Source organism: Mus caroli, chromosome 18, assembly GCF_900094665.2.
Source record: "Mus caroli chromosome 18, CAROLI_EIJ_v1.1, whole genome shotgun sequence".
Classification (NCBI taxonomy): domain Eukaryota; kingdom Metazoa; phylum Chordata; class Mammalia; order Rodentia; family Muridae; genus Mus; species Mus caroli.
In genome coordinates this window covers 78,779,549-78,788,610 of record NC_034587.1, presented here as the reverse complement: position 1 = coordinate 78,788,610, position 9,062 = coordinate 78,779,549, and the positions used below count along the sequence as shown (strand labels likewise).

The 9,062-nt window shown below is 46.5% G+C and overlaps 1 protein-coding gene across 1 annotated transcript in view; it reads left to right on the top strand.

Moving 5' to 3' along the window:
• Znf236 (zinc finger protein 236) overlaps positions 1-9,062 on the top strand; it is a 103,723-nt gene that overhangs the window by 62,864 nt on the left and 31,797 nt on the right. Inside the window, exons 17-20 of the mRNA XM_021150329.2 lie at positions 1,383-1,486; positions 2,068-2,219; positions 3,810-4,022; positions 7,729-8,011. Coding sequence (XP_021005988.1) covers positions 1,383-1,486; positions 2,068-2,219; positions 3,810-4,022; positions 7,729-8,011 — 752 coding nt within the window. The remainder of the gene's footprint in view (positions 1-1,382; positions 1,487-2,067; positions 2,220-3,809; positions 4,023-7,728; positions 8,012-9,062) is intronic.

The window sequence follows — 9,062 nt, the reverse complement described above, 5'->3', positions numbered from 1 at the left end:
GGGTGGGTGGATGGGTGATGAGTGGATGAATGGATGGGTGAGTGAATGGATCGATGGATGGATGGGTGGATGGATGGATGTGGCTTTGCCTCATTTGCTCTTGGAAGGTGGGTGGACAAGTCAAAGGACAACTGCTTCCATCACTGTGCAAACATCTTTCAGCCTGTCCTTCAGTTATCCAGCTATCCTCAAGTCTGTTTGCTCTCTGTCCAGTGTGAGCAGGATTTGTTTTGAAGTCAGGAAGCATTGAGAAGGTTGGGTTCAGTGCTGCTGTGCTGCTGTGGGCTGTGGGCTGTGCTGCTGTGCTGCTGTGGGCTGTGCTGCTGTGGGCTGTGCTGCTGTGCTGCTGTGGGCTGTGCTGCTGTGGGCTGTGCTGCTGTGGGCTGTGGACTGTGGGCTGTGCTGCTGTGGGCTGTGCTGCTGTGGGCTGTGCTGCCGTGCTGCTGTGGGCTGTGGTCCTTTTGTCAGGATAGAGGTCAGGGTGGCTGTTCTGTTGTACTGTCTCTGAGAGGTAGAGGTGACTTTTCTTTCCCTAGGTCTCTTGTGACAAAGAAAAATCTTTCTCTTTTCAGAAAGTAGCATATTTATTCACACGAGCATGTTCATCCCACTGATGTGACAGTGTACCTCAGATAACCAACTTAAAACCAGGAGAGAGTTATTTTCATCACACTTTCAGAGATTTTAGTCCGTTTCTTGCTAGGTCTGTTGCTTTGGGGCCTGTGACTTGGCATAGGATTATCCTGGGGGGACATGTGGTGGAAGAAAATGCTTACTTTGTGGCATCTGTGGGAGGAAAGAAAGTTGAGGGTTCCTGTTTCCCCTACAAGGGCACACCCTCAATGACAGCAGTCTCCAAATGCGTCCTTCCCAGAAAGTTCTACCAGTCACCAATAGTGTCACAGAATGGCAGCCCGTCCTTTAGAATATAGGGTGTTTAAGATCCAGTCATTCACAGGTAGTAGAGTCAAGCTGATGAAAGTGTAATCTCTCATTAAGATAAATCATATTTGTTTATACTTTGTACTAAAGTTGGTTATTAGTGAGACATGGAAGTTCAGTCTATAGTCTCGACACCTGGAGGTTGAGCTAGGAGGATCATGAGTTTGAGACAAGCTTAACCAGCATAGCAAATGCCAGTCTAACTTTAGCTGACTTGCCCTATACTCTGTGTCAAGCAATGGCAGTTAGTATAAAATAAGCACACACTTAATCATCTCTGTGCCAGTGACTTACGCTTTCTCTGTTTCACATGGATACAATCGATTACTTGTAGTTTTTCTCTTGAAACTGCATTAGAACATTTATATCTTTGGGATTATTGAGTCATACTTATTAATAGATATTCATATATTCTTGCTTTATATTTCTGATCATTTTAGGCAACTCGTTTGCTTCCAGAGTCATCTCAAGAGGATCTGGACCTACAAACACAAGGCCCCCAGTTCCTGGAGGACAGTGAGGACCAGAGCAGGCGCTCTTACAGGTACTCCCTCACAGACCCAGCTCCTGACGGAGGCTGAGTGCCCTCTTACAGGTCCTCCCTCACAGACCCAGCTCCTGACGGAGGCTGAGTGCCCTCTTACAGGTCCTCCCTCACAGACCCAGCTCCTGACAGAGGCTGAGTGCCCTCTTACAGGTACTCCCTCACAGACCCAGCTCCTGACGGAGGCTGTGGCCAAGTGCTCTGCAACTCAGTTTTCTTGGGCTATGAAATAGGCTTTGTTTATAAGGCACCCAAACAGTGTCCTTCTTATGCTCGTTTAATGATTATACTAAATGCTTTGTGTCCTGCTGAGTTATAGCATTTAACAATTTTAAAATAATACATTGGAGATTGCTAAAATCCTGTCCAGACCTTGATCTAGCAGCTAATTGTCCTTGCCTCTGTTGTGTACTGCTCATTGTGTTCCCTGAGTGTGGGGTAGTGCCATGGTTTACCCAAGAACACTGCCCCCTGGTGAGCGGGCTGAAGCAGCTTTCTTCTCTTGTGTTGCCTGGTACCTGCTCGGCTCTGTAATGGTCTTTGAGTGAGCAGGGCCTGAGCTGTCTGTGTTTCCTTTCTAGGTGTGACTACTGCAACAAAGGCTTCAAGAAGTCCAGTCACTTGAAACAGCATGTGCGCTCACACACGGGGGAGAAGCCCTACAAGTGCAAGCTCTGTGGGCGTGGTTTTGTCTCCTCTGGTGTCCTCAAGTCCCATGAGAAGACACACACAGGTTACTGTCTGTGTCCTGTAGAAATCATGACTTCTCTCTTTTCGTGTTCTAGTTGTATTGCTTTAACTCTACATCATTCAGTTCACTCATAGTGGTTTCAGCCTGTCTACAGAGCGCTGAAAGTGCCACCCTCTACTCTTAGTGTGTTCTTATTGGCATCCAAAAGAAAGTCTAGACCTTTTATCATTAACTCCCTTATTCTCTTAATACTGCCAACTACAAATTATCCTTGATCTATCTCTGCCTTTGTAGATACTGTTGTAGTTACTGCCCACGAGTGAGCTCACAGACGGTCTGCAGTGGTCACATTCTTTCACTTAATACAGTGCATTGTTCAGGGCTCATCTGTATGTAGCATGTATTAATACTACCAGCCTTTTTATGATCCATAATATTTCATTATACAGACAAAGCAAGTTTAATTTTCCTATTTATTAGATCTATTATTTGACTTGTATGAATATGGATTTGGCTTTCTCATCAAGGAATACAATTGCTGGGCCTTAAGAATAGCCCTTTTCGGGGCTGGAGAGATGGCTCAGTGGTTAAGAGCACCAACTGCTCTTCCGAAGGTCCTGAGTTGAAATCCCAGGAATCACATGGAGGCTCACAACCATCCATAATAAGATCAGATGTCCTCTTCTGGAGTGTCTGAAGATAGCTACAGTGTACATACATATAATAAATAAATTTAAAAAAAAAAAAAAAGACTAACCCTTTTCGGGCTGGGAGTGACTCTAGGGCTGGTGATTATTGGAGAGCCCAGCATGTGCAGAACCCTGGGTTCCAACACACAAGTAAATCCACGTGTAAACCTCGCTGTTCAATACAGACTGAGCCTTAAGTAGCGTGCTGTCCAGCACACGGATGGAGGTCTGACTTCCACATCCTGACAGGGCACCGAACTGTGTGTTTTCTTGCTATCACCATTCCTGGGTAGGTGGCTATCACTTGTTAGGGTTTGATTTGGGTATTCCAGTGGTCCATGGTGTCTTCCTGTGCACTTTCTGAGGATTGTCGGTTCTCACCATTCTCCCATTCAATGTCAGGCTGATTGCCTTATTATCATCAGTGTGGTAAATCTTTTAAAAACAGCATGGCCATTTATGACTTGGACCTTTAGCAGATATATGGCTTGTGATTAGATTATAGTTACCCATTGAACACAACCCATTTAATATATTTACACATTTTAACATCAATATGTATTCTGAATACAGCTTTTTAGAACATCCGTGGATGAGTCTGGTGGTGACTAGGTGTGGTTTTAAGGGCTGTTGACGGACAGTCCAGGAGGCAGGGAGAATTCATTTATTGAGGGAAGGCAGGGTGTGGTAGGTGCTTCTTCTGAGGCACTGTTGTATCAGACAGGGCCATCTTGGTTTGCTGTGAGCAGCGTCTTCTCAGGGCTATTTATTGTAGGAGAGAGTGCTATCAGACATGCTCTGTTAGTGTCTGTGTTTCTAGCACTATCCAGTTAAAATCTCATAACCCGTAAGCCACTTCTACTCTGCTGTTAGGAGTTTGTTTGTCCTTTTTGTGCCTGTGATTTCAAGACTTCCTCTGACACGTTCTTGTCTTTTGATGTAGGTGTCAAGGCCTTCAGCTGCAGCATCTGCAATGCGTCTTTCACCACCAATGGGAGCCTCACGCGGCACATGGCCACACACATGAGCATGAAGCCTTACAAGTGTCCATTCTGTGAAGAGGGCTTCCGCACTGCGGTCCACTGTAGAAAACACATGAAGAGACACCAAGCAGTTTCGTCTGTAGCCGCAGCAGCTACAGAGACAGAGGGAGGAGGTAGTGTCTGCTTTGGATTGAAACTTTACTGGTCAAATGTCAGTTTAGTTATAACTTATAAATCTATTTGAAATTTTAATTTAAGAATTATTAATGAATGAGAATGAATTATGGAGGCTCTGCCAGTGCCTGGAAAATACAGAGGTGGATGCTCACAGTCATCCATTGGACAGAGCACAGGATCCCCAATGAAAGAGCTAGAGAAAGTACCCAAGGAGCTGAAGGGGTCTGAAGCTCCATAGGAGGAACAACAATATGAAATAAATAGTACCCGCAGTGCTTCCTGGGACTAAACCACCAATCAAAGAAAAAACATGGTGGGACTCGTGTCTCTAGCTCTGTATGTAGCAGAGGATGGTTCTCTCTCTCTCTCTCTCTCTCTCTGTGTGTGTGTGTGTGTGTGGCTTTATTTTCTGAGTGTGGCAGCCTGCGTGCCCTCTGAGAAAAAGTCCAGAGATGCGCAGTGAAGACAAGGACAGCCCCTGCTCTGACGGAGCGTTCTGTTGAACGTGGGCTCTGGCCGCTGTAGAACTCATTCCTAGGCTGTGCCTTTGTGCTGTTGATTTACAGTCTGTCACTCTCACTTCCTCACTGAGGTTTGCACAGATCTTTGGCATAGATCTGCACCAGATGCATACATGCAGTTGTGTTTTGTGATTTGTGCTGCGTGATAGAGTAAGCACACATGCACAACATGCCTGGATGTTGAGATTACCATGTGCTGTGCTTCAAGGAGAGCTCCCTTTTCATCTCCCCTGAAGTTGTGGAGCAGCCTGTGAAAGTTTCCTTCTGGTAGGGTGTGCTCAGTGTCACGTTGCAGTAGCGCTCATTCACACTAGGCTCCACAGTTTGAGAGACTTACCTTGTTTCCTACCAAGTACCACACATGTTCATTTGCCCAGTCCCTCACCCTGAGCTTGTTACTCAGTGCTCACTCTTCTGGTCATTCATGGCTTTCTTTTCGTAAGCCCACAGATGAAATTGGAGTTAGAGTGCGCATGCTTCATTTCCACAGGTGATAGCAGCACACAGCACTGTCATGCTAACGGGTGCAGTTCTTACACAGCCATGCAGCGTGTGTGTGTGTGTGTGTGTGTGTGCGTGCGTGTGTGTGTGTGCACATGTGTGTGTGCGTGTGTGTGTGTGTGTGTGTGTGTGTGTGTATGTGTGTGTGAGTTTTTGCTTGTGTTGTAGCTGCTGATGTTATTTTTAAATTTTTTTTATTAGATATTTTCTTCATTTACATTTCAAATGCTATCCCCTTTCTTAGTTTCTGAAAATCCCCTATACCCCCCCTGCCCTGCTCCCCTACCCACCCACTCCCACTTCCTAGCCCTGGCATTCCCCTATACTAGGGCATATGATCTTCGCAAGACCAAGGGCTTCCCCTCCCATTGATGGCTGGCTAGGTCATCCTCTGCTACATATGCAGCTAGAGACACAAGCTCGGAGGGGTACTGGTTAGTTCATATTGTTCTTCCTCCTAATGGGGTTGCAGACCCCGTTAGCATCTTGGGTACTTTCTGTAGCTCCTTTGTTGGGGGCCCTGTGTTCCATCCAATAGATGACTGTGAGCATCCACTTCTGTATATGCCAGGCACTGGCATCTCTTGTTATTGAATGGTGCTGTAGAGTGTCTGTTCCGTGCCATGTAAGATGTTTTGGTCAGCCCTCTCAGAGATGCCATCTACTGAGGAATTCCCTGTTTTCCTTCCAGTTGTTTATCCTGTCACTTGCTTGCAGTCATCTATGGATGAGGTTACAGGTCAGGCTGTAGGACCACTCTGGTGCTACGTTCAAATGACAGTAGTGTACATTTGTCTTATAGTTTGAAAGGGAGCCTTCACCCTTTGCCTGAACCACTTTAAAATTGCAAAAGCCTTGACTTGGGTGTTGCAAAGCTGCTTTGGTCAGCTTCTTTAGTAGACAGTTTTAAGACCTTTGGCCTTCTGTGCTTCAAGGAGTAGATCCATCTGGTAGAGTTTAGTGTGGCCCTGGTTTCCAGCAGTCACAGTCTGCAGTGAGCTGTGGTGAGCCATGAAAAGCAAGTCTTTCAGATGTCCAGATGGTACTCCTCAGACCCTGGAGTGTGCGCAGTGTCCACTGGTGAGCTAGCATGAATATGCTCCAGGCCAGTGCTAGGCTTTCTTAGCAGTTAAGAAGGCATAGATTCCAGGGTCGATGCTAGGATTGCTTCGTGGGGTTCCCGTAGCTCTTTGTCGCACACATTCATGTTTATGGACACTGTGATGTGTCTTGCTGGCCTGCCGTGCACTCTCTGAGCCAGAGAAGAACTCGTGCATTGTTGGCTCTGCTCACCCTGGTGCTTGGGATGTGGATTTAGTTCCTTCTCGGCTATGGCCTTACACGAGCCGTCTGCTCTTCTTGCTAATTTTATTATCTTTTCCTTTTTCACGCCTAGTTTTATATTGATCTTTATATATTTTGGTTATTTAAAATTTCAGCACAGTTATCTCCATGTCTTACCATCAGTGTTGGTGGGGGCACTGTCTATAGCTTGCTTAGATTGTTCAGACCTTACAAATGTATGATGGAGTTTTTATGTGTGTGTTTTCTAGAAGTTTTGTGAGTAGATATTGAGTTTCCTGACTCCGTCTTCCATGACGGATCTCCTTTCCCACCCCTCTCCTGTTTTCTGTCTGGTCCATCTTTTTTCTGAATATCAATCCGGTTGTATTTCCCGTGTTCTGATTGGAGTTAACTCTGCTCGCTTCCCTACGTCTGTAGGGTTTACCTATTTCAGTCCTGACTGTGCTTTTTATTCTTACATTTTCTGTGTTTTTAAACACACACACACACACACACACACAGTGCATGTGGAGTGCAGCCCTGTGACAGAAGTCTCTGTACTCTCTCCTCAGTAGCTTTCTTACCTTCATGTCTGCAGTTGCTGCTGGCAGCTTTTTCCCTGGTTTTTGTTTTTGTTTTTGTTTTTGTTTTTGTTTTTGTTTTTGTTTTTGTTTTGTTATTGTTGCTATTTTCTTTCGTTTTTGTTTTTGTTTTTGTTTTTTGTCTTTCTTTGAGGCAGTGTTTCTCTGGGTAGCTTTGCCTGTCCTAGAACTTACATTGTAGACCAGGCTGGCCTTGAATTCACAGAGATCCGCCTGCCTCTGCCTCCTGAGTGCTGGGATTAAAGCGTGCATCACCACCACTCGTGGCTGTTTTTAGAGTTTTGTTGCAGTTTGGTGGGCTCAGGATGCTGGAATACATCACTATAGTGAGAGGATATTTGTGTGTGTGCACACGTGCGTGCGTGTGTGTGTGCGCGTGCGTGCGTGTGTGATTTCTAAAGTTTCTTCTCTCCGTTCATTTTCTTTAATTGAGGGTTCTGTGTTGTTTTATTAAGTTGGCCTCTGAATTTTGAGCATCTGGTTTTATTCACCTAGTAATCGGTTATGGCCCGTAGTTGCATAGTCTGTGAGTTCTGGCTTTGTGGGCAGTGATGCTTGCTGAGCTCCTGCTGACCGTGTAGCTGGCAGAAGCCAGCCTTATCCACAGTGTCCTCTTCTGCGGCCTCTCTTGATTGTCTCCCTTCTTCCTAGTCAGATGAGTTCTCATTAGCCCCAAATGGAAAAGCAGCTGTTTGCTGCCTGAAATGTTGCTTACTAACTCTAACCTTCCATGCTTCATTTTCTTGTGTTGAAACTTGATTTTTATTGTTGACTTTGCACCCTTTTTCTTATAGACACATGTGTGGAGGAAGATGAAGACAATTCGGACAGAAGTGCGTCAAGAAAGCCTCGTCCTGAGGTCATTACTTTCACAGAGGAGGAGACAGCCCAGCTGGCCAAAATTCAGCCCCAGGAGAGCGCTACAGTGTCTGAGAAGGTCCTGGTGCAGTCGGCTGCAGAAAAGGATCGCATCAGCGAGATGAAGGATAAGCAGGCAGAGCTTGAGGCGGAACCCAAGCACGCCAACTGTTGCACGTATTGTCCGAAGAGCTTCAAGAAGCCCAGCGACCTGGTGAGGTGAGGCTGCTGCTACTCTTTCCTGCAGCTCTTGCAGACTTGAGCATGTACTTGAGTGCTTTTCACACTAGTGTGGGAAGTCACCTGTGGGTGTGTGGGTCTAACCTGCATCACCGTAGTGAGCTCATGTAGAGCCTGGACTGCACTGCCTATGCAGTTTCTGTGATTGTGATAGAAAATGAGCCAAGTTCATTGAGGAGCACAGAGTGCTTGGCTGTGTCAGGCATTGATGACCAGCAGCTGTCACAGTCAAGCAGCTGATGATGATGGACTGTGGCAGAGTAGTGAGGAACCTGGGACCCTGCCATAATGAGGTTTCCATTGCTGTGAAGAGACTCCATGATCACAGCACCTCTTATAAAAGTCAACGTTTGGTTGGAGCTGGCTTACAGTTTAGTTCATTATCATGTTGGGAAGCACGGCAGCATGCAGGCAGACATGGTGCTGGAGATGGAGCTGGGAGTTCTCCAGCCAGATCACAAGGAGCAGGGAATGAACTGGCTTGAGCTTTTTAGACCTCAAAGCCTGCCCCGCAGTGACTCACTTCCTCCAGCAAGGCCACACCTCCTAATAGTGCCATTCCCTATGGGCCAAGCATTCACACATGGGAGGCTCTGGGGCCATTCCTAGTCAAATCACCACAGACCCTGAACTCAGGGGAAGGTGGCGGAGCTGCAGGGCTGTGTAGAGTGGGAAGAGACAAGCCATACCAGATGCCATTATCCAGTGTGCAGTCAGGATGCTAAGCTTGGCTCTGGGAGGTACTGGAACCAGCAGGTAAGTCTCATCAAGCACCTCAGCGGCCAGCAGAGCTGGAAGTCTTCAGACAGGACGTGACGCGTGTGTGGACTGCACAGGTTGTAACTCAGCAAAGCTTAAAGTTTAAAATACATAAGTAGTTAAAAATAAAATCCCAAGTTGGGCAGTGGTGGCGCGCGCCTTTAATCCCAGCACTTGGGAGGCAGAGGCAGGTGGATTTCTGAGTTTGAGACCAGCCTGGTCTACAGAGTGAGTTCCAGGACACCCAGGGCTACACAGAGAAACCCTGTCT